General features: G+C 42.9%; 1 protein-coding gene across 1 annotated transcript in view; it reads left to right on the plus strand.

Annotated features, from left to right (window-relative positions):
• Positions 1–23,677, plus strand: part of LOXHD1 (lipoxygenase homology PLAT domains 1) — a 289,678-nt gene that overhangs the window by 76,503 nt on the left and 189,498 nt on the right. Inside the window, exons 8-9 of the mRNA XM_054031209.1 lie at positions 7,043–7,157; positions 21,787–21,867. Of these exons, the coding sequence (XP_053887184.1) occupies positions 7,043–7,157; positions 21,787–21,867 (196 nt within the window). The remainder of the gene's footprint in view (positions 1–7,042; positions 7,158–21,786; positions 21,868–23,677) is intronic.

Consider the following 23,677-nt stretch of genomic DNA (forward strand, 5'->3'; position numbering starts at 1 on the left):
TAACTCCCTGAATTGACCGGGACAAGTTACTTAGGGCACGGTTCTACTACTTTTTGGTCCACTGCAAAATTTTCAATGCCCCCTGCCTTCTCTGTGCCTCATTTTGCTCACTAGTAAAATTCTGTGCCAAATGGAGCATTATTAGTATTAATGGGTAAGAGTTTGTAAAGTTCTTTGAAGACAAAAAGCATGAACTCCATGTAGGAGGGAATTAGAGGAATAGGTATTAAATTCAAGTGTTTAACCTGAGTCTTTTTTCTAGGACCTAATCTACCTCTTCAGAGCTGTAGCCCCGACGTAGCAAAATTGAGATCTCTAAACCAAATTCCACCTTTGGATGTAAGCGTGGCTCCTGCAGAATTCTGATTTCAAGGTTTTCAGCTAATTCAACTGTATTGCCTCATATAGTAAAGTACAGGATGTTTAGCTTTGGATTCACGAGGGCTGGGTACATTCTCTCAAAGCTGGAATAGCCAATTTACTCAAGAGCAGGCTTGTGCCATACATTGCCACATACATCTGTGGAGAGTGAGTGCAAAGTGGTACACCCGTGAGAATTGTAGCCCTTTCCATCCGCTTTCTCATTTGCCACAGGTCTACACAAGATACAAGGCAGTGGTGAATCAGGCCTCTTGATTTTTGCAATGGTTCAAATATTTAAAAAAATAAAAAATAATAAAGACAGGGTCTGAACCAAACCTGGACCCAAAGATCTCTGAACTTTGAGGCAGTTTAGCTCCAGATGCAAGTTTTACAGTGTGGTCCCACCGCTATAGGGAAATGGAACTATCCTCTTCTTGAGCACAATGGCTTCTGCTCTGACTCTGTGTCCAAGGGAGTCAGATAGCATTAGACTCTAATTTCAAGAGAAGCAATGTGTCTCTGTTTTCATGATGATGTCTTCATGACATGGAAGCCTTGTAACATCGTTTACTTAGGCAGCTGAGTGTACTGGCTGTAGTGCAAGAGCTGGGAATGGCAATAGTCTCTCACTTCCTGCAGTACATTGATTGTGGAATTGTCTAAACATCTTATTAAATGACCTTCTGATGTTGCAAATTCTGCCTGGCTCCCATTTCCCTCTGTCATCATTTTGTCCTTCTGTGGAATGTTAATTTTAATTAGTACTTAACAGTGTTTTTAATAATAGCACATGTTCCCCCGGCAGAGTTCATTGCATCTGTTTGTGTCCTCCATGCTTAAATTCTTTCCCTTCATAACTGTGGATATGTGCACTGCCAAGAAACCAACCCTGCTCTACTATATGAGTAAATTGTGTTCTTTGTCTTGCGTGTGTAACACACATCCGTGCATATTCACAAAGTTGTGCTTCCATGCACTGGCACGACTCCCATTGCAGGAGGTATAGAAGTATAGGAGTCACACTTTTTTTTTGCTACTATTTTGTTCTTTCATTTTTCTTTGATGTCTTATGGTCTGGTATCTAGGAAGTCTTGGAAGTGAAGGGAAATCAACCTAGACTATCTATTCCACAGCAGTCACCCTCCGCCATTGTGTAGTATGCCAATGATGTCCATAAGTGGAGATAAAATGCACAGCAATCTCATTCAGGGACACAAAAGAAGAGGGTGCTTAATGAGGGAGATGTAGACAAGTATAACTTATATTGTCTGCAACATACAATTTGTAACAACTCTGAATACTTCACTAGTCATGAAGTAACTCACTAAACAACTGCTGACATTTTGACAGAATATATGCTTGTTCTTGATGTAACACTGGTAGCTTAAGGGTGTAATTTGTTGCTGCAGCTGATTTAAAAGCTATTCATTGTCCTTCCATAGGCCTGTTTCTCAAATAACTGGGGAAGTGACTTTTCATCAGTACACTCACATGGCCACCTAGAATGAAAAACAAGGATGGACACAAAGGTTAATGCCATCACCTTTAAAAAAGTAAGAGACCAGATGTTGCCTGGTTTCTGCATGGGAAGAGGAGTCTTCAGACAGGGGTCTTTTACAGTCCTGTCTGAACCCTCTGTCATGTTATTGATTTGAACTGGGACCATATAGAACATGGTTGCAACCAAAGTCCTGTAGTGGCACCAAATCTTGTATAAAGGGTGTCAAATGAGGTGTGTAAGACAAAGTTATGGTTTGCTGGTTATGATTATGCTGTCTATATGTGTGTATCAATTTTGTAGTTCAAGTTATGAATATTGGCTCTATACTGTCTGTATTTCAAACTTATGCTATGCTTCTGGGAAACTTCCCAGACAAGTTGGCGTTAGCTCTGCTAACACCATTAAGGTCCCATTAAGGACCCATCAGCTATACAATTGACCCATTGAGAGAAGACAAACACGCCTTGCAACTCAGCAAAGTATGCAGGGACTGGCCCATGTGACTCCAGACTCCATTTTCCTGTAATTTTCCATAGTAAGGACAAAGATGTGTTCTTACACCTGGAAAAGACTATAAAAGGCTGATGCCTCTCCTCCATCTTGTCTTCAATCTTGCTTCATACCTCTGGAGGAACTTTGCTACAAACTGAAGCTCTGAACAAAGGACCGATGACCCATCCCAGCTGGAGATGTATTCCAGAGACTTGATTTTGAACCTGCAGTTTATTTCATCACTGCTACAAGCCTGAACCAAGAACTTTGCCATTACTGTATGTAATTGATTCCATTTAACCAATTCTAGCTCTGATCTGTATCTTTTTCCTTTTATGAATAAACCTTTAGATTTTAGGTTTCAGAGTAGCAGCCGTGTTAGTCTGTATCCGCAAAAAGAAGAACCGGAGTACTTGTGGCACCTTAGAGACTAACAAATTTATTAGAGCATAAGCTTTCGTGGACTACAGCCCACTTCTTCGGATGCATATGCAAGTGGGCTGTAGTCCACGAAAGCTTATGCTCTAATAAATTTGTTAGGCTCTAAGGTGCCACAAGTACTCCTGTTCTTCTTTTTTCTTTAGATTTTAGATTCTAAAGGATTGGCAACAGCGTGATTGTGGGTAAGATCTGATTTGTATATTGACCTGGATCTGGGGCTTGGTCCTTTGGGATTGAGAGAACCTTTTTTCTTTTATTGGGGTATTGGTTTTCATAACCATTTGTCCCCATAACGAGTGGCACTGGTGGTAATACTGGGAAACTGGAGTGTCTAAGGGAATTGCTTGTGTGACTTGTGGTTAGCCAGTGGGGTGAGACCAAAGTCTTCACTGTCTGGCTGGTTTGGTTTGCCTTAGAGGTGGAAAAACCCCAGCCTTGGGCCGTAACTGCCCTGTTTTAGCAATTTGTCCTGAATTGGCGCTCTCCGTTGGGTCCTGCCAGAACCGCATCGTTACACCCTCACACCCTGCATGTCAGCTGGATACGATGACAGGGTCAGCTCCTGGGCTGCAAGCCATGCCAAAGGGAGTGAGGAAGGACAGAGACTGAGGCTATGTCTACACTACAAATCTAAGGTCTCCCATGTAGCTGCTCTGTGCCAACTAAACCAGCCCCAACGAGTGGCAGTAGCTATGTCAGCGGGAGAGCGTCTTCCCCCCCCCAACATAGTGCTGTCCACACCGGCACTTCTGTCAGTGTAACTTTTAAGTCGGTCCGGGGTTGTTTGTTTCACACACCCCTGACCGACAAAAGTTTTACTCATAGGCGCCGACTTCGTGGGTGCTCCAGGGCTCCCTCCTGCCGGTGGTCCCGCTGATCAGCACCTCCTCCTCCCTCCCAATGCTTCCCACCTGCCGCGGATTTTGCTGGCCGTCAGGACTTGATGTAAACTAGCTCATTTTTCTTTCCAGCCACATAGTTCCTAGACTTTTAGGCTAAAACTCTGACTGAGTTTCTTCCCTGCCGGTGTTGAGATGGGTGAAAGTGGATGCTCAGTGTGAACAGTTTTGGTGAATGCTTTGTTTCTTTTTTATGTGTGTATGTCTGCAGCCACAGAAAGGTGCAATAATAGAATATGTAATAATTATTACATATCCAGACAAAATTTACATTCTCACAATGTTAAGATGGGACTGCCGAGTTTAAAGGTCGAAAGTTCAGCCTTAACTCCACCACTTTGTGCCTAGAAATATAGTTGATATCAAAGATATCTGTTATTCATAGACTTTAAGGCCAGAAAGGACCATTAAATCACCTAGTCTGCCATGTATAACAGAGGCCTCGTCTACACTAAAAAGTTAGGTCGAAGGAAGCTGCCTTAAGTTGACCTGTTAATCTATATGTCTATACTACCGGGTCCTTTATGCCGACCTAAGTCACCTCTAATGTCGACGTCTGTAATCCACCTCTGTGATAGGCATTGCGCTTAATTCAATTTTCATGGGTCGACTGCAAGGTAGTGCAGATGCAGCGTTGTGTGATTTGACATAATTGCCTCCAGGTGGTGTCCCACAATGCTCAACTTGGACCCCTCTGGAGATCATTCTCAACTCTGTTGCACTGCAGCCAGGTACACAGGAAACTGTTCCTCCCCTGCTAAAGCCCTGGGAACGTTTGATTTCCCATTTCCTGTTTGATCAGCATTGGGAGCCTGCCAGCTTGAGCACAGCTGATCATGGAGACTACACGCCCCAAACACACTCCAGCTTGGTCTGCACAGGTCGTGGTGGATGTGATGTTGCACCTCCATATGATTTTATGAAAATATGCTAATGAGTGTGAATATAATGTAACTGGAATATGCTTCATGCAAAAGGTCTCTTGTAAGGTATCATTACAAAGCTTATAATCTACTGAGTGTGATCATCCTATTTGTCTGAATGTATCATTCTTGTATCTGAAACTAGGACTATAAACTATAACTCTGAGGTCCTATTGTAGTTATGCAAAGTGCGGGCCATTAATGGTGGTTTAGAATCTTGATGACTCCCATCAACGAGAACAACTGTCTATAGATGGCTCTGTTTACTTGCAGGCCTTCCTGTGAGTCAGGTCAGGAAGAATGAAGGCTGGGGGTGTCACAGGACATGTGACCATGTCACCTGGTACTGGAATCCATCTTAAACCTGGGGATTTTCTATTTAGAAGGAGGGGTGGGGACCTAAAGAGACAAAAGATTCCCGCCTTGTGCCTAAGCTATATAAGGAAGTGGAACAGAACAAAGCGGGCTGCAGTCATGAGAAATCCCCTAGCTACCACCTGAGCTGGAACAAGGACTGTACCAGGGAAAGGATTGGGCCCAGACTAGGAAGGAGTCTAGTCTGTGAAAGAAGTTTATTGGAACATCTCTGAGAATGAGATTTACCTACATTTAGTTTCCTACTGTATTAGTCTTAGATTTGCATATTTTTGTTTTATTTTTCTTGGTAACTTATTTTGTTCTGTCTGTTATTACTTGGAACCACTTAAATCTACAAGTTGCACTTTGGATAGCTACCCACGATGCACTGCTTTGTGCATCGATGCAGGTGCTGCTAGTGAGAACGCACTCCATTGAGACAATGAGCACAGTGTGGCCATGCAAAGTTGACTTAATTTATTTGGAGGCTTGAGGTTGAATTAGATAAGTCAACTTAATTTTGTAGTGTAGACAAGCCCAGAGGCCATAGAATTTCATCCAGTTACCCCTGCATTGAGCCCAATAACTATTGTTTGACTAAAGTATCTCTTTCAGAAAGGCATCCAGTCTTGATCTGAAATCTGCAAGAGATGAAGAATCCTGTTCCAATGGTTAATTATCCTCACTGTTAAAAATTTATGTCTTATTTCTAACTTGAACTTGTTTGGCTTTAACTTCCAGCTATTAGTTCTTGTTATGCTTTTCTCTGCTAGGTTACATAGCCCTTTAATACACCCTTCATTTTCTCCCCATGATGGTACTTACACACCATAATCAAGTTCTCTTCATCTTTTTGGTAAACTAAACAGATTGAGCTCTTTAAGTCTCTCACTATAAGGTGTTTTTTTTTCCTGCCTTCAAATCATTTTTGTGGCTCTTCTCTGCACCTTCTCCAATTTTTTAACATTGTTTTTAAAATGTGGATACAAGAACTGGATGCAGCATTCCAGTATCAGTCTCAGCAGTGCTGTAAAGAGGTAAAATCACCTCTCTACTCTTGCTCACTACTCCCCTGTTTACACATCCAAGCATCACACTAGCCCTTTTGGCCACAGCACTGCTCTGGGAACTCCTGAATTGTATGTCCTCTATAACCGCTAAGCACTTTTCAGAATGACTGATTTCCAGGATGCAGTCCTTTTTTCCCCTGTAGGTATGAGCTGTAATTTTTGTCACTAGATGCATGACTTTGCATTTGCTTGTATTTAAACTCATTTTCTTTGAATGGGTCCAGCTTACCAAATGACCCAGATCATTCTGTATGGCCACCCTGTCTTCACCATTCTTTAACTTTTACACTTCAATGAGATCTACAAAACAAGTCAAATTTGAACTTTCTAGCTTTATTCGTTTCTCAGTTAGCCTTATGCAAATATCTCATTGGAACAAATAAGGAAGAGTACATTGCTTTGACACATGCATAAATCAAAAATAGTTCAACCAATTTTGCTCAAACATTAATTACAAATTTACCTCTGGGCTTAGACCAAGTATGGAACACTTCAGCCATGAAGGAGTTTGCCTGAGGATGTTATGAGGATGCAGTTGGAAAAGTGGCAGTAGAAGGAATTTATAACTCAAGCTAGTGGGTGCTCCTAGTGGCTCCTAAATCCAAGGATCTAAGAGTGGAATTTTTAAAAGCACCTAAGTGACTTAGAAGTATAAGTCCCTTCACTTAGGTATTTTTGAAAATCCGAGGAGTCTAATTGTAGGTACCTATTTTTAAAAAAACAACAACAACTTGTTATATAAATAACATACATTAAAAATATGTACACGCATGCATGGATATGCACACAGAGGCTTATTTTGTTTGAATTAATTCTGTCCTGCCCAATTCCAATCTAAGTAAATTTCATCTGGCTACATAAATATCCGCAACAATTTTAGTTGGGTAAATTCTAACCTGTAGTGTTAAGCAGTGATTGTGTCCCACCCCACAGATGGATACATTTCAGTAGTGGGTGAAGTGATCTGTGAGTAATTTTTCTTTTCTTTTCCAACAGTGTATGAGGTGGTGACTGTGACAGGAGATGTACGAGGAGCAGGAACTGACGCCAATGTCTTTGTTACTCTCTTTGGAGAGTTTGGGATCACACCGAAGACTCATCTTACCAGCAAGTGAGTATTAGAGAGAATTGTATAATCCTAAGGGCCACCCTGCAGTCAATGATTTTTATTGCTTTTGTTGAAACATAACAGTATTTTGCTGATAGATGCAGATGGAACATTGCCTAAATATATGCAGATTTTGTAAGGAAAATGCAGGTTCATACTATTGAATATTTCTCACTCCAATACCCTACAAACCCTCATGTGTAAAGATGTGCTGTAGACCATACCTTGTAAGGTCCAACCCTGCAATTTGCTGAACACTCTAATTTCCCAAGAAGTTAGATTGGAGTGGAGAGCACTCATTGGCTTGCATGTCTGGGCCCTGTATGCCTTGTGTGCCTACATCTCTTTCACGCACAGTTCTGTACATCCGCCACGGTAACGCCTGTAGGGTTCTTGGTACATCCTGACTTCTTCATCACAGTATTGAAATGAAAGGTCAATATTTTCTCACCTGGGTGCCTAAAGTTAGGCTCTTGACTCCACATATAGTCACTTGTGTATGTAGCCTGTTTTTCAGAACTACTGACCACCCACAACTTCCAGAGAAATCATCGGAAGCTGCCCGTGCTCAGCCCCCAGGGTAGAAAACGTTGACCTGTGCTGTTGAAAGTTATGGTCCTGAACATTTGTATGGGGCACGGAATGTAAAGGGTTAACACCGTGGCCTAGAGATGAAGGCCAGCTGTCTGGAACCAGTGCAAATAAGAGTTAGTGGATGAGGAAAGTATGGGCCAGACCTTCCTCTAGTGTAAATCCATTGATTTTGATGGAGCTATGCCAGTGGACGCCAACTGAATGTGTAGCTCTGCACATAAAGGAGACATTTCAGAACACTGCGAATTTTTTAAAAAACAACCTGTTTCTGCTTTATGGGGCCTGGCTGTGGAAGGTTGGAACACATTATTGGAAAGAGCTAAGACCAGTCAGGGAAACCACTGCAGGGGTCTTCACGGACATTATTAACTTGCAGTTAAAAAACATTATGCAGCTTTCCTTATGGCACAGCAGACTTGTGAGACTACAGTTTTATTTGAAATATGCCTGGCTTTCCCTGGCCCTGTTCATAAGATCCATTTTTCACCCACTGGCTCTTTCACAGAGGAGAGAGCCAGGGGCGGCTCCAGGCACCAGCACATCAAGCGTGTGCCTGGGACGGGAAGCTGAGGGGGGTGGCCTGCCTGTCACCGTGAGGGCGGCAGTCAGGCTGCCTTCGGCGGCATGCCTGCGGGAGGTCCACTGGTCCCGCGGCTTCGGTGGCAATTCGGCGGCGGGTATGCCGAAGCCGCGGGACCGGCAGACCTCCCTCAGGCGTGCCGCTGAATCCGCGTTACCAGCGGACCTCCGCAGGCACGCCACCAAAAGCCGCCTGACTGCTGTGCTTGGGGCTGCAAAATACATAGAGCCGCCCCTGGAGAGAGCAATCCAATATAATGGGCACTTCACTCATACCCCATAGGCTCCTGAAAAAGCTCTTGGACTAATTTGGGTTTTATTACACAAGCATCTGAGGGCAGGGTTTGAAATTTGTGTCACTAATGTAGACATGTACAGTTCTGTGCACATGGTTGCATGTGCAAAATTGCTCCCACCCACGGAGAGTCTATTTTTTGAAAAACTATTCTACAAATTCTTCTTATTAGTAGCAGTATTTATTATTTGTATTACTCAGTCTCTCAAACTAAGAATGAGAGCCCTTTGTGTGAAGCTTTGTACAAGTGTGATGGCTGCCATCTTGGCCAGCACAAGGGGCTGAACCAGGAATATCCAAGGTAAAAGCATGAGCTGCTACAGTTTGAGCTAACAACCCAAAGCCCTCAAACTTATCCTGTAACAGACTCATATCATTCGTGGATTGACTCAGACTGGAATCTGTAACATACACTCACCAATGGGTTACACAAGTGCAGTGACAGTCCTTGCCCCAGAGAGCTTACACGCTGAATAGATAACACAAATAGGGGAAACTGAGGCACGGGGTGTTGAAGTGACTTACCCAAGGTCACAGAGTGGCTGAGCTGCGAATAGAACCCAGAATTCCTGCCTTCCAATCTAGTGCCTTATTCACCAGATCATATTTTTTAGAAGATAAATATAGGGGAGAGAGGTAGCTCAGTGGTTTGAGCATTGGCCTGCTAAACCCAGTGTTGTGAGTTCAATGCTTGAAGAGGCCATTTCGGGAACTGGGGTAAAAATCTGTCTGGGGATTGGTCCTGTTTTGAGCAGGGGGTTGGACTAGATGACCTCCTGAGGTCCCTTCCAACTCTATGATAATTTTGATTTTAAAACCCAAGAGAAACCATGCTCTGTTTGCCCCTTTTGAAAATTATTGACTCTGAGGAGAGAAAATCTTTTTGATTTTTTGAGCATTTCACTTGATTCAGAGTTCACAGTGCTCCAGCGGAGATTACACTCAGTCTGATTGCTTGACAGGGCTTTGCTTTACCTGTATCTGCTCAGACTAACGTGCTGATAACAAAATTGTCTGCAATATTAAAATATTATTGCTCAATAGTTTCTAACTTCCCCTTTGGCAGAACAGTGTTTTAATAGAAAACCCTTACCTGTAGAATCTAAAGGGGATTATTGGTTTTATCTTTCATTATGCTTGCTAGTTTAGTTTGGTTGCAAATGTGTTTCAGAAAATACTAACCCTCTGTTAATGTCATACGGTAACTTCACATTTTCTCCGTTTCTACAGCACCGACAAGAGGTACCTGAAGCTATTTTAAATTTTATCCTCAAAAGAGCTTCTCTTCCCAGTGAAGCAACTCAAACATGAGACTCTGTAAAGAAAAATGATATGGGAATGGTAATGAAAATACATGAAATTTCAGACCTGTTTGCCATATTTGATATTCTGAAATCACTACTCACAGAGGTGTTTTGTTTTGTTTTTACTATTCCAGCCATTATTAGCCACAGCAGTGAGAACTTGCTGTGTATATATTTATCTTAAAAAAACCCTAATACATCATATCTCTTATCCATAGATCTCAAAGCACTTTACAAAGTAGGTAGCATTTTCCCCATTTTATAAGTGGGGAAACTGAGGCACAGAGCTACAAGGTGACTTGCCCAAGAGGAAGTGAAGATATCCCAATAAAAATGCTGGCTATTTTTTAATCCGTGGTGACCTTAAAGTTGTATAAGTCAACTTCGCTGACACTCTAGTTAATGAGTTTTCCTTCCAGAAGCATTAGTTGTATTTCTCTGAATGAAAGAAAGAAGAGATGGTGGTGGTTTTACTCTATGACTGGCATAAGTATGATTGTGTTCAAAAACATTGTGAGGATGGCTAGCATTATCAACTTCATCCTTGTTATGGAGGAAAGCAGGGGGCTAAGATGGCTGGAAATGAGAATGAGAGTCATAGCAAACAAGCCTTTTGCATTCTGAGGTTCTTAAAATTTATTCCCCTGGGAGATAACCATTTCTATCCCGACTACAGTTTTCCACTCATGGTTTCCTAAGTGCCAGCTAAAATTCCAGCACCTATAAGCAAATGCTTATAGAATTGTGGTGGTTTACCACGCAAAAACAAGAGGAAATTATTCCAGATATAGGTTGCTGTCCTATTGTTTAATCGATTAATCTTTTCTCCCAGATATGAAGTGAGCAACGAAATAGCCAGACTGCCCCTAAATGTTTTACTCAACTTTGTGAATATGGCAAAAGGATGGAATCTCATGCATCTTCCAACTAGGAGTTTATATAGAGTTCACGGATGAAATGACTGCAAATGCATGACATTTTATACATGTTTATTTTATGGCATAGATGATATGATAAAAAGATAAAATACCATGCATTTCCCAATGAAGGTACTACCATTTCAGCTTCTGGTTAGCACAGGGGTGGTTTTTTTTGTGATTGTGTGCTGGTAGTGAAATACATGACATTTCAGACCTTTTTGTCATGCACACATGCCTGCAAAGTAAAATTATGACAAAACATGACAAGGTGATGAAATATCATGTTTTTTAACATTTTGTCCAACAATAAGTTAATTGTAAAAACCTACATGAATTATCATACTGACTTGTCATAAAAAACATGAATTCTGGAAACGGAAGCTTCCAGAATCTTTCCAGTATAATGAAAGAGAAGTTTTTTGATCTCATTAAATAGGTTAAGTTGTGACTAGGATCTTCAATATACTGGGCCAAATTCTTTTTTTGACTACAGCTCTTTTGCACGTCTTTTCCAGCACAAAGCAGTTGTAAAGCTGGTAGATCTGGTATAAGGAAAATTTGCAGTTGACAAGGAGCGAGTGTCATGGCTTTGTGCTACTGGCATCAGAGCCTCAGCATAGTAGGTCATGGCTAAGGTAATGGCCATACCACTGATGTGCTCTGGCTGCTGTGGGCAGCTGGGAGAAGGCTGGAGTAACCTTGAGGCTGGGTAGTTCGCACAGCCCCCAACCATGCCCAGAACCAAAGAGCAGATGGCCACTTTGCTTCCCAAGTGAGGTCCTGCACTCAGTGCAGCTCAGTCAGACCCAAGCACAAGGTAGGGAGACTAGATGTCCTGATTTTATAGGGACAGTCTTGATATTGGGGCCTTTTCATATATAGGCTCCTATTACCCCCCCACCCTGTCCTGATTTTTCACACTTGCTATCTGGTCACCCTAGCACAAGGCCACTGTAAAAAGTTTGTCTTTTCATGGGTTTCACAGTGGGTTTGCACGCTGACTCTGACTAGACCCAGATTCAGAGTCAGCAGTCCCCTGCCTTGCCTCACAGAATTATGGCATCTCTCCTGCCTTCGTCACCTCCCATAGCTGTTCTGCAGGTGTCCCCTGTTCCCAGGGGTGTCCTCTGCACCAGGAGTAGAATTCTGAAGATCCTCCACTAATTTTTCCTGATCTTAGCCACCTTTCCCCAAGATTCGCTGCACTGTGGCCTCTACAGCTCTTGGGCTGAGGGCGATGGAATGGGATAGACTAAATAAATCACATCACTAGGGTAGCAATGCTGCTACCACTAAATGTATTACACTCCAGTGTTTAGCTAGCTATGTTATTATTGTTCATTAAATTACAATCTCACAGTTACCCAGTCCTATTTATGACAAGTGAAATATATATTCATGTATTTTTTTCTAAAATAAATTAATTTTAAAAATGGTTTAGCAATTACTGAAACTTGAAACAAAGGTGAAAGAACTGTTCCTGGCTAGGAGCAGATTGGTAAGTGATAGGTGGGTTGTTGTAATATTAATGAGATTGAAGGTACTGTGGATTGATTTAGTTTTTTTAAACGTGCTGCAGTTTTTGAATTGGCAAACTCTTCTACCTGGTCTTGAATTACCTTCACACAAGGTTTTTCTGATTCACAATTCAGTCAAATAAAGATGAATTCAGGAATATCTACACATTGGCCCAGATCCTTAGTTGATGTAAATCTCTCTAGCGCTACTGAAGTCAATGGAGCTATACTGAATTAAATCAGCAGAAGATCTGGGGCAAAACCTTACTCCCATTGAAGTCAATGGAAATGTGGCCATTAACTTCAATTGGGCCAGGATTTTACACTTGGTTTTTATTTAATAACTATAAAATAAATCAATAAATGTAAGGAAGGGAAGACAGTTAACTTCAGTAAATACATTAACCTAGAAAGTGTTGTTATCCAAGGTTTTTCTTAAAATAAGAAAAATCAACCTATTTTGCATGGCCCATGAAAAGCACAGCTAGAACAATGCTCCAATCTCCAGCAGGCTTAGAAACACTTGTGCAAGAAAAGGGACTTGACTGACACATTTTTCTATTAATGGCTCAAATTGTACTGTCATTCATACTTGTGCAATTCCACTGCATTCAGTAGAGTTGATGAGGTGCTGCAGATTAATACTGGTGTAAATGACAACACAGTCTGGAGTTATATATTTCCTTTTTTTTTTTTTTTTAAAGGGCATTCTTGCTCTTTCACCCACAACCTTTTGTTAATCAATAATCATTGTTGTACGCCAAAAACTACATGAAAAAAATGTTAAGGTTGTGAAGTCTAGTACTCAAAAATTAGGAAATGCCAGATTTCAAGTTGCCTGTGCAACCTTAAATTGATCCCTCTTCTGCATATGCATTATGATGATGTCTTTAATTCAGTAAGCAACACCTGGCAGCTGCAATTGCAGGGAAAGTCTTGCTCAGGCCCTGAATCCTTGGGCACATTCTCAGTACAGATAGAATCTTTGAAGAATTCAGCAGCTAAATTCTAAGAAGTTTCTACTGAGCATGTGCAAACAGATTTTTCAAAGGTTTATAAATGTGGCCATAGTAGTGTGTGTTCTCATGGGAATAACATAATACATATCACTGATGTAAAGGGGAACACTCTACCCATTTTCAATTCTCTACTCCAAAGCATGGAAGTGGTAGAGCTTCTTAATAAAACATTTGCAAGAATATTTTCAACAGGGCATTTTTCCTTAATCTCATTCTCAGAAATTACTGAAGCATGCTGAAACATTCAAAAAACAATTCAGCCTGAAGCTAATAGCTGTCTTAGGAAATTTTGGCTCAAATGATTAAAGTCTGGCAAAGCTGTAAGAACTGAAAACAGGGTCTTATAATGGGAAGTGTTGAGCAACCTTAAGTATAGGTCCTAAATTTCTACAGCAAATAACTGATATACAAAATACATAACAAGAACATCACCATTAACCCCTCATTGGTCTTAAAAGTATGGAAATCATGACTTAAAGTGACACATAAATGTCATATATATTTGTACAGTTTATTCATTCGTTTCACAACAATATCAGCCTAAAAAGTCACATTACAATAACAACCTTAACTCTCACCCACAAGACATACATTGAAAGAGCTCATAAGCTTGTGTTGTGGGTCAAAGTTAAGGTTATTGGAACATGTAATGTGAACTTTCAATCACTGGGTTTTCACCCATCACTAATGTTAAATGAAGGTATGGGCTGCAAGGGTGATAGAATTTTATTTGTTACCTTAAGTCATCATTTCCATGTTTTTGAGATTTAGGTGTAAATCAGTCACATTTTTTGTGTGGCAGTTAGCACCAGCAGTTAATTACAACACTTGACTTGCTGGCACTCTCGCTTTGGCCTTTAGCCACTGCCAGTTACTTTCAGCACCTGTGCCAACTGCTGCAGCCATGTATAGAACATATTTGGCAGCTGAGACTTAAGGGCTGAATTCTTGCATTAGCTTTTCTAGCATGGGCAGCTAAGGCATTGAATTGGCTTCTTAAATGGATTCTTGGCAAGTCCGCTGTTGGCTGTAAAACAATTTCTGAGCTATCATAGATTTAGCCTAATGCTGGGCTGTCATGTCCTACTGGACACCATCTCCTCTGCGTTCTCACACACTTTGATTGCACAGAATTACATCCTTATCAGTGTGACCATTACATCATTGTGCAGAAGCCAGGCAGCAGGGTTTACATGCTTTGTTTAAACAATTTGCTTAGCCCCTGCCATCTGATGACAGATTATTCCTAGCAAACAGGAAATAATGTCCTTGTCATATGGATGCTTGTCAGGAGTGAGGGAAGCTCCCTAAAAGAGGGGTGGCCATTGGCACCCAAATCGTGGCCCCACCTCCGCACCACCCATTTTCCCTTAGCCCCCGTCCTCGCGCCATCCCTTTCCCTGAGGAACGGTCCTCACACAACCTCTTCCTCCTAAGACTTCGCCCCCACTCACTCCTCTCTGCCCCTTCTCCCCGTTTCTCACTCTTACAGCCAGTAAAAAGCGGCTTTTAAAAGTGATGGGGCCATGCTCCCGCCCCCATTCCAGTGCCCCTGATGCTTGTACTTGGTGAGCTTTCTCAGATGTCACCTTTCCCATCTGGGGTGTCTTCTGATGTTTGTCTGCCATATGCAGTCCTTTCTGCAGATTACTGATTTAGCCTCATTTTATCAGCAGAATGACAACAGGTTATAGTGGATCACAAACTAAATAGGAGTCAACAATGTAATATTGTTGCAAAAGAAGTGAACATCATTCTGGGATGCATTGGCAGGAGTGTTGTAAACTCGGAAGCTTGCCTCTCTCCAACAAAAGATATTACCTCACTCACCTTGTCTTTCTAAAAGGTTTGATGACAGATTTGAAGGCCAAAACATCTGGATTATTCATCCTTCATGGAAGGACAATAGTAACTGTGCTTTAGGGTGCATCCACACTAAGACCTGGTCTACACTAGGGGGGCTGGGGGTCGATGTAAAATACGCAACTTCAGCTACGGGAATAGCGTAGCTGAAGTCGACACATCTTATTTCGATTTACCTTCCGTCCTCATGGCGCGGGATCAATGGCCATGGCTCCCCCATCGACTCCGCTACCGTTGCTCGCCCTGGTGGAGTTCCGGAGTCGACGGGAGCGCGTTCAGGGATCGATATATCGCATCTAGACGAGATGCAATATATCGATCCCTGATAGATTGATCGCTACCTGCCGATCCGGCGGGTAGTCTGGACGTACCCTAGGAGAAAAGGTGCTCTCTTACCACATCTTAGCTAGCACATGGTAAAATCCTGTTGTGGACAAGGCAGTTTGTAGTTTTCACATAGAAGTCAAAGAAAACAATAGGATAGAGCCTATGGCTTATCCCCACCAGCTAGCTCATGTAAGAACTGTACTATATTGTGTCTTGTCCACAGTAGGCTTTTACCCCATTAGCTAACACATGTTATAAAAACACCTTTTTTTTTTTTCTCATAGAAAAGGGCTGAAAGTTGATCTGTATCACCTACGGTACCTTCTAGAGTCATTTCTACTAGAGGTTCTTCTAAAACATCAATAGCAGCTATAATAAACAAGTCACAATCAGAGTTAACAAGAGTAACAGAGTTACTACTAAGATACTAAGAAGATCTCTGTGCTAATCCAATGGAGCAACTCTTTAATTTATCCCAAATTTATATCTTTAATAAGAATACTACGGACTTCTATTCAACCTTTCCTCCATGATCTCAGAGTGCTTTTACAGATTATTCTATGTGGGTGTGCCAGATGAGGGGGAGAGGGAGGGTTCATGATGTATGCAAAATACATTGCAGGTAAATTGTGCATCAGAAATATAGTTTAATTTATCATTAATCCACTGATTTTTGCCTTTCTTTCAAAGCTAACATCATTCAATCTAGTGCATTAACAGTAAAGACTTTTGGTCCTATTCCTATACCTACCTACTTTAGCAATAGGTAGGAATTTCTGTATGTTCCTAGAGGCTAAGCTTTGCAAAGGATTGTTATTAGCTAATTAAATAGGGAAAACAATTTCCCACAAATGTCCAAAATTTCAATTTCTTATGTGAATTTTGATTAGGCAATAATCTCAAGTTTCATCTTTGCTTCCCACACACATTAAAATAATTGAGATATATATTAGTTCTGAAGGTGAATTTTGAATTGTATATTTGACTGTAAAATTTGCAATTTCCACTATATTAATCAGTAACAGATCACAGGTATTGTTTCTATGCCCTAACTGGATGATTTATATAATTAATCCACACAGAGAACTATAAATATTACAATTGACTGTACACTTCAAAATCACTCTGTGCCAATTAGCTACATAAATCATTCAGTCAGCGAACAGACCACTATGTGACTTGTGTAATGAAAAAAGCATGGTGCAAATTATGACTTCTACATTCACTTGTGAGAACTGCAAGTATGACAGTCTGCAGGCAGAGAATTATTCAGCTGAAGACATTTATGGATTGATTCATAAATTCTAAATCCAGATGGGACCACTGTGGTCATCTAGTCCAAGGTCTCTCAACCTGTGGGTCAAGACCCCAAATTGGCTCCGTCACCAGAATGTTTCAAAGGGTTATATGGCAGCTTCTGTGGCTCCTGTTCCACGGGGCTGGCTGGGCGGCCTGCTCCAGGCACTGCAACCTCTGGGGTCCCAGCACCATTCAGGTTTGGCCCAGGTGTCATGATGACAGGAGTCTGGGTAAGCCAAATTGGAGTGAGTGGCACAGCAACCCCATGAGCCAGGTCACAACTCCACTCACATGAATTTGGTCCAGTCAGGTGAGAGGGGCCAAACCTGAGCAGTGCTGCAAGCCCAGAGGTTGCAACGCCTGGAGTGGAAAGCCAAGCCAAGCCAGTCCCACACAGCACTGGAGCTGCAAGAACTGCCACTGTGGGGTGAGTGTCAGGCAGGACCCAACCTCTCCCTGGGGCAGACATGCCAAACCTGTGAAAAAAACAGAAATTGGGCTTGGTTTTGGCTTAATTGGCTTGTGAGTTGCTTGTTGGCTAGTTTTTGGCTTGTAGGTTGTTGCCTTTTTTTTTTTTTATCAGCTCCTGGCAAGCAGGGGCGGGCGGGGGGGGGCAAGCAGGGACAAGGGGGGAGAGAGTCACGGGTGCACAGCAGGCCCAACACAGTCCCAGACTGCACACCGGGGGGATCTAGTCACATAGAGTGTTGGGGTTCTTAGGGACTGGCTTGTTTTGGCCTTGTTTTGAAATGGGATTAGCTTGATTTTTGGCTTATTGTGAAAGTCGGGGTGCTTATTTACCACGTGAAAGTTGGCAACTGTGCCCTGGAGCAGGACCCACCTGAAACCACCCTAGAGCCTGCACCCCCAGACTATTTACTGGGTTGCAACAGGCCATAAACATTTACAAATGGGTCCTGAGCCCAAAAAGGTTGAGAACCACTGCTCTAGTCTGACTTTCTAGGTGAGAGAGGCCACTGGACTTTTCTGAATGATTTCCTGTTTGATTGCTTTGGATAACAAATGTATTTGAGAATTTCATACTCTACTCAGTGAAATTTGTTGCATATACTATCAATTGTGAATTAGTCACTCAGCTTTAGTTTTTATACTGTTACCCACTGTATTACACCTTAATGCTGTTAAATTCAATCCACAACTTCCAGATCATCATAGAAATGTGAAATAAAACCCAGCCTGAAACCTAGCCCTGTAGTCCCCTATCCTGGTATCCAAGCCAATGTGAATTAATGTTTCAAGAGAAATTATGCAAGGTGGCATGTCAAATACTTTGCTAACGTCTAATCATGTCTAAAACCCCACATCTGAACACCTCCAAGCTTTGAGTCTCAGAAATCTGGAGCTGCATTTTCAAGTCAAGTTTTCCTCTACTTTATTTATCACTAGAGAGCTTGGTAATTACAGTCCCCCGTGACTACATTAGTTTATAGTATCAAACTCCCTAGTGATAATAGGTCCAGGAATTTTCTGCTGTCACTTCCAGTCTTGATGGGTCTGTAGCAGAGGCCCACAATAATTTCTCCTTTACTTTTTAGTTTTTGTAACTTTATACAAACTACTTCACTAGTTGGAATTTTCTCCCCACTGTATTTAATCAACTCTACTAAGTACAACATTATTTGTTTTTTCCTAAGCATTCAATTTCAGTTCTTTGATGCTATGCAATCAGTGCAAGGGCCGGGAGACTTTAAATGCTCATTGAATTCCACCCACAGTTTAACAATTACATTTTCCAGCAGTGTGTCTCCCGTGCCACAGACACAGTTCCAAATCCCTTCACAAGCACCTTCAAGACAAGTGATGCATACACTCTGAAACCATTTGAAGCAGTGAGGGCAGACACATGCTCTTTGCTGTTTAAACACTGAGTTTTCATTTTGCATCTTGAAACTGCAGTATCATGCTTGTGTCACAAACATAATGAAGTCACATATAAACTTAATACCAGTATTACGACATTTAGTGTTGTCACGTGAATGCTGTAAATCAGCAGCAATTCAAATTAGTCTACTAAAAGCTTTTCGACAATTAACTGCAGTTGATACTTTTACATAATTGCTGTAGTACTCTGGGAATCTGCAGTACTGTACTGATCTCCAGGGCATGAGTAGGAAGATGCTGCTGTCATTACAATGTTCACTCACCCCTGGCAAACTAATTGTCTTGCACTTGCTGACTGTTTTCAGTTTGACAGCCAAGCTGCGGTTGAGGGACGCTCTACTGGGTTTAATTGTCTCTTGCCATAGTGTTCTGGCAAGGTTAACTCTTTTAGCCTCTTTATGCAGCAACAATGGTCTAGCACAATATGCTCAGTATCAGTACTGGGGGTGAAAGCTACACATGTATTTGCAGAATACAAAACAGACAACCTTTAAACACTGGCACACACACACCCTAAAGTGGCGAGGGAAAAGATCTGGATGTTATTGCTCAGATTATTCGTATTCATTGACTTTCTGAGAACAAGTTGCTTGTCACTGCGGCATTGCCATGGTGATATGCTGTCGTTTTTTGTTTTCGAATAGGATGACTGCTTTTTGTTGTAGATGTTCATTAGTATTACAGTGGAACCTAAAGTCCCAAATCTGAACTGGGGCTGCATAGTGTTAGGCGCTGTACAAACCGAGCAAGAGACAGTGCCTGCCCTGAAGCCAGACAAAGTGTGCATGGAGAATAGAGACACAGAAAGATGAATTGACTTGTGCAAGCCACATCGAGGTCACTGGAAGAGTGGGGAATGGAACCTGGATACCCTGACTCTCACTGCTGTAGTCACTGGGCCATGCTGCCCTAAACCTACTGTCACAATTTCAGGGCACCTGAATTTCCCCTCCGTGGCCACCAAGGGCACCCACTTTCAGCTTCCAGCTCCCAGCCACCACCACTGTTAGATGAGAACTGCATCTCATTCACTCCTGACTGGGGTTCTTGGGACCACTTGGCTCTTGCCTACACTGTGATATTCGCAACAAGCCAGACTGCTTAAACAGGCCAGGGCCTGCACTTTACTTTCTCTGCAAGGGCTGTCAACAATGTATTGCCTGAAGTTATAAGTTACCACACAGCTCCTTCTGACCAGGCACATTTATTCTTAAGCAGTGGTGGATTAGCCACTGGGCCGACAGGGCCAATGCCCAGGTGCCCCAGCCAACTGGGGGGCCCTGGAAAAAATTCGCTACCAGAAGCCTGGAGCCCCAGTCACAGGGCAGGGGAAGCCCCCCCAGTGGTCCCCGACCCTGTACCTGGCAGCAGTCGCGGGACAGGGAAAGCCCCGCCTCCCAGCGGCTCCAAACCCCATTCCTGGCAGTAGCTGTGGGACAGGGGAAGCCCCCCGCCAGTGGTTCCTGACCCTGTTCCCAGCAGAAGCCCTTGGGTGTGGAATCCTCCAGCATCCCCACCCATCCCCGGTAGAAGCCGCAGGGTGGCAGGGGAAGCCCCAGCCCCTGACCGCACTCTCCAGCAGAAATGCCGGGCGGGCAGGATGGGAAAAGCCCCAGCACCCCAACCCTGGTCCCCCACAGAAGGGCGGGGGTTGGCGGGAGAAGCCCAAGCTCCCGGGCCCCCGCTGCGGCTCTGGGACTGGAGGAGCTCTCACTCTCCGCTGAACCCCAGGGTCGGGGCCTGGGGCCAGAGCTTCTCCAGTCTTGGGGCTGCAGCAGGGGGTGGGGAGGGGGGGCAGAAATGAGCACAAGGGGTTGTGGGGCTGCAGTGTGGGGAGGAGGCAGAATACAATAAAGCCTATCAAGGATATTGCAGGAAATTGCCTTATCTGTCACACATACCTCTGTCAAATGCTTAGCACTTTACAAATAAAGAAGAAGAAATAGTCCCTGTCCTACACACATTGCAATCTAGTTCTGGGAGGTGGTACAGGAACTGTACATGGTCATTTTTTTTTATGGTCTCAGAAGACGCAGGGGGAAAGAAATCTTTGACCCAGCCGCGCCGTCTTTTATCTGTGCCTGAGCTCCAGAATAGAACTGCCAGCCACAGAGCAGCGCTCTGGGCCATGGAGCCCCTTTAAAACACAACCTTGTTCTGTTGTTGAAGAACACGCTCCTCTTGTGATGATGTCGGGATGTGCTGAGAAAGCAGAAGGAAGAGGGAGCAGCCTCTGCAGATATGGAGCAGAGAAATGAGCCGAGCTTCTGTAAGCCAACAGACAGGAAGGTCCAAAGTGCCTGTTTCACTGATGCTGTCTAACTTGTGTAGTCATCCAAGCCAAAGCAAATTCTGCGACAAAGTCGACCATTCTGAATTTGCACTTCACAGTGGTCTGAATGACAACACAAGGTGCAAGGCGACAGAGAAGCACGCCCCAAGCCTTTGCCCGTGGATTCTGTATTTTAGTACCTATCCAGGTAGTTTTAGATGAATTCAAGAACAGGAGAAGAGATGTAAAAAAAAAAAAATGTTTTAAATAGCCTGGAATTTTAAAGATGAATGGCGCAATGTAAAAATGTCCTCACTGAAGATTGTTTTCTGTTACCTCTGAAAGCCATTAGCAGAGTAACAATCCACTCACTACTGCAGCTCTTTTCTATACTGGTGATTGTTTAATAGGTGAAAGATTTTATTTTTAGCTGATATAGAATATGACCCAAGGTTTGCATCCATTTGGGCCAGCATTGCATTTCTTCCCAAGTTGGTGTGTTGGAGTCTGAGAGGGTGCCTACAGACCTGTCAAGATATTAGCATGGAAAAGTTATTTAAAAAAATCCCAGTACATTCAGACCTTTTCACAGGAATGAGGATATTGAAAAGTAGGTTTGTCCAATAACAGAAATGAGGATCCTTCATTCTTAAACTCTGACCCTTGATGGGTCTGTGATGATGTATTTGCTGACATAGTAACGATTTTCTTAATGTGTTTTTTGGTATATGTATATTACAGGAGTAGAACTGCCTTTGAGAGAAGCAAAACAGATGTGTTCCGAATAAAAACCAACAATGTTGGACAAATAAAGAAGATAAGGTATCGTGTAATATTATCACTGCTATATACAGGACATCAAGATGCTGGAGTCGAGTTCTCACCCCTGGCTGGAGCTTTGAGCCTGGAGCCCCTCCCCTGTTCTACCCAAGACCCCGCCTATGGCCCCACCCCATTCCATCCCTTCCCCCCGTGCCTCTGCCCCTGTTCTGCCCATGTCCCTGTTCCGCCCCTTCCCCCACGGCCCCCACTCAGCCTCTTCCCTCCAAGGCCCCGTCCACCGCTCGCTCCTCTCCCCCACCCCACTGCAGCCCTGAGACCGGAAAAGCTCTGTGCTCCAGAGCTGCGGCAGGGAGCGAGAGCTCCTCCAGCCCTGGGGCCATGACGGCGGGAGATTTTTCAGGGGCCTCCAAATCTGCCACTCTCGGCGCAAGGTTTGGGGAGGCTTAGCCTTCCCTAGCCTCCATTACGTGCTGCCCATGAATACTGTATCCAATAAGTTGATTCAATTACACTGCTCCACAGCCAAAATGCTTCTGAAATAAATGTAGTCAAACTTTACTAATTCTGGGTCACTGAGAACGAAAATGATGCTTAAAATTGTTGATTGGCTCTAGTTTTCAAGATATGCTATTGGGTCAGTATATACAACCCTTGACTTGGGAATGGCGGAGGATAAGTGAGTTATAAAGGGAAGGGATCTCAATTTAAACCAGAAATGACTAAAATACATCTTTGACTGGATCTATGAATAAATTTATGACTGGGTTTGGACAGTACTCACTTTTTAGGCAAAACAATGAATGATACAATCTGAAACTGGTATTGCGTCATACATGATATGAATTGCGTCATGTTATTCCTAGAAGTCATGGATGATGCAATCATAACAAAGCTTACATCACTCTGCTGAACAAATTGCCCTATATCAGCTCTAGAAATCATACAGTGTTGTGATCTCTTATTTGTCAGTGTTTGATTTTGCAAAGGGACACATTTCTGTTTAGCCAAAGTGAGCAGAGATGCCTCGTACTTGTGTGAACAGTGCAGATAACTTCTGCTATGTTTGTGGTGAAGTGACTTTTGCATCACAAAAGCGCAGTATAACCACTATGGTTAAGAAAGCCTATCACCTTTATTTTGGCTGCAAAATTGGAGATCAGGTTAAGAGGTGGGCCCCACACATATGCTGCAACACTTGTGCAACAAATCTTCGCCAGTGGTTGAACAGGAAAAGGAAATCTATGCCTTTTGCAGTGCCAATCATTTGGAGAGAGCCAACAGATCATACCAGCAATTGTTACTTCTGCATGGTGCCTCCAATTGGGAAAGGTGTGTCAAAGAAGAAAAAGTGGACTGTGCATTATCCAAACATTCCATCAGCTATACGCCCAGTACCCCACGGAGAAGGACTGCCGGTTCCTGATGCACCAGAATCATTCTCACTTGAGTCAGACAAGGAAGAGGATGAAACTTCTGGTCCTGAACCATCAATGTCACAGGACCCACATTTTCTCCCATCCTCCTCCTCTGAACCACACCTCATAACACAAAGGTGAACTGAATGACTTTGTCAGGGATTTGGAGCTACCCAAAAGTAAGGCAGAGCTGTTGGGCTCCAGACTACAGCAGTGGAATCTCCTGGCAGGTGATGTTAGGGTTTCCATGTTCCGTGACCGTCAAAAGGATCTTGTCCCATTCTTCTTCATGGAAGGTGATCTTGTAGCCTGCAACAACATCGATGGTGTGATGGCAGCCCTCAACATCGTTCGCAATCTAGATGAGTGGAGACTGTTCATTGATTCATCGAAGACGAATCTTAAAGCTGTTTTACTGCATAATGGCAATGTTT

Source organism: Malaclemys terrapin, chromosome 6, assembly GCF_027887155.1.
Source record: "Malaclemys terrapin pileata isolate rMalTer1 chromosome 6, rMalTer1.hap1, whole genome shotgun sequence".
In the NCBI taxonomy this organism is placed as follows: Eukaryota; Metazoa; Chordata; order Testudines; family Emydidae; genus Malaclemys; species Malaclemys terrapin.